The sequence below is a fragment of the Pteropus vampyrus genome, unplaced genomic scaffold (assembly GCF_000151845.1).
Source record: "Pteropus vampyrus isolate Shadow unplaced genomic scaffold, Pvam_2.0 Scaffold19, whole genome shotgun sequence".
Lineage (NCBI taxonomy): Eukaryota > Metazoa > Chordata > Mammalia > Chiroptera > Pteropodidae > Pteropus > Pteropus vampyrus.
In genome coordinates, this window is record NW_011888800.1 from 13,787,221 (window position 1) to 13,788,818 (window position 1,598).

At 44.8% G+C, this 1,598-nt stretch overlaps 1 protein-coding gene across 2 annotated transcripts in view; it reads right to left on the minus strand.

The window, feature by feature from the left end:
- HDC (histidine decarboxylase) overlaps positions 1-1,261 on the minus strand; it is an 18,426-nt gene extending 17,165 nt beyond the window's left edge. For both annotated transcript variants that reach the window (XM_011355091.1, XM_011355093.1), the window contains exon 1: positions 1,185-1,261. In XM_011355091.1, coding sequence (XP_011353393.1) covers positions 1,185-1,215 — 31 coding nt within the window. In that variant the 5' untranslated portion in view covers positions 1,216-1,261. The remainder of the gene's footprint in view (positions 1-1,184) is intronic.
- Between the last annotated feature and the right edge of the window lie 337 nt (positions 1,262-1,598).

Here is a 1,598-nt window from a genome sequence, read left to right on the forward strand (position 1 = left end):
TCTCTCTCTCCCCTTCCCTCCCTCCTTCTCTCCCTTTCTGTGTCTGTCTCTGTGTCTATGTGTTAGGCTCTCTGTCTCTCTATATATCTATAATTCCTCCTTAGTACTCTTCAGGCTCCTCTCCCCTCTGCAAAAAAAAATAATAAAATAAAATAGAGAAGAAGAGAGGGAACCTGACTTCTCTTTGCACCACCTCGTGCAAAATTACTATGAGCAGTACTAGCCCCAGACAACACAGTGAATGAAGGAGACAAAAAGAAATTTTGGCACCCTCCTCTCTTCTTTGCTCTCCTCTGACACAGTGCCTCTCATGACTGCAGCAGCACCCCACAAGAGGTCTGAGAGCTCAGGACCTAGCCTTCCACTTGTCCAGGGACAGAATGAAATATATTTGTGCTCCAGGCACAGGATAAATGTCCACTGGAACCTGCCGTCAGCCTAAAGTGCCTTCGGAAAGCACGGACAGAAGCTCATGCAAACTAAAGTCTAAAAGCTGACAGCCGCTTAGTTAGCTGCGTTGGGGTGGAGCAGAGAGAGGAAAACATGGATTTTAACAAGGGGCAATGCCTTACAGCAAAGAGATTTCAGGCACTATAACCTTCTAGTGGGATGAGGATATAAAAACTTATAGGGAGAGAAACTACTTCTACTCTTAGGAGAGCCATGCCTGAAAAACAAGATAACCATTTGGTTTTGTTCATCACACAAGGCTTGTTACATAGTAGGCGCTAAATGTTGATGGAATAAATGGTTAAATGGATGAACACTACAGATAGATTCACATATGGAGAAATGAATATTAAAGAAAAAATTTTGCAACGACCACAAGACACTTAGGAAATTTTTTTCTACTTCAGAATATGAACAATTAATCCCCCTTTTCCCATTTAGTGAATTGGGAATCCAAATCCTCTATCTTGTGGGAAAGCAGAAAGAAAATGTGTGACATGGTAGTGTGGATGTATATGAAAGTGGGTATGTAAGAGGAAGAATGAAAGAGAGGTTGAGAAAAGCTTTAAACTCTGATCCCATATTCCTTTCTCAGGAAAAATTCTGCGGCAGCCAACTCTCAGAAGGCAGTCCTCATGCCCAATCAAATGAAATCCCAAAATCTAAGGGCCGACCATCGAAAGCAGTTACTGCACGTGCTGCGGGAAAGAGAGCTAGGGATGCCCGTCGCTCACCTCTCTCTCTGTACTCTTCAGGTTCCATCATCTCCCTCAGGCTCTGGCTCCTTCTCACAGATGGATGCTTAGGAGGTAGAAGGGGCACTCCTGGGCAGCCAGTGGGGGCCCTTTATTTAAAGGCTATCCTTAATATGACTTTAGCTCCGCCCTTCAAAAGGTCTTCCTCTAGGCTTAATTAATCCACCCCTTCTCCCCCCAGTCCTTGTGGGGAACAGTGACCACAACTTTGTCTGGTCAAGAATAAAGCAAGCTGCCTTTTTATGGAGAAAAAAAAAGAGAGAGAGATGGAGGATAAGACAGTGAGTGTACTTAGCAACCCAAGCCTGCCGGCAGCTTCCAGATAAACATGGTGAAGCGCCCACAGTTTTTTCTGCTCCTGGATCCAGACAAGCCCCAGGCTCCGACAAAGCT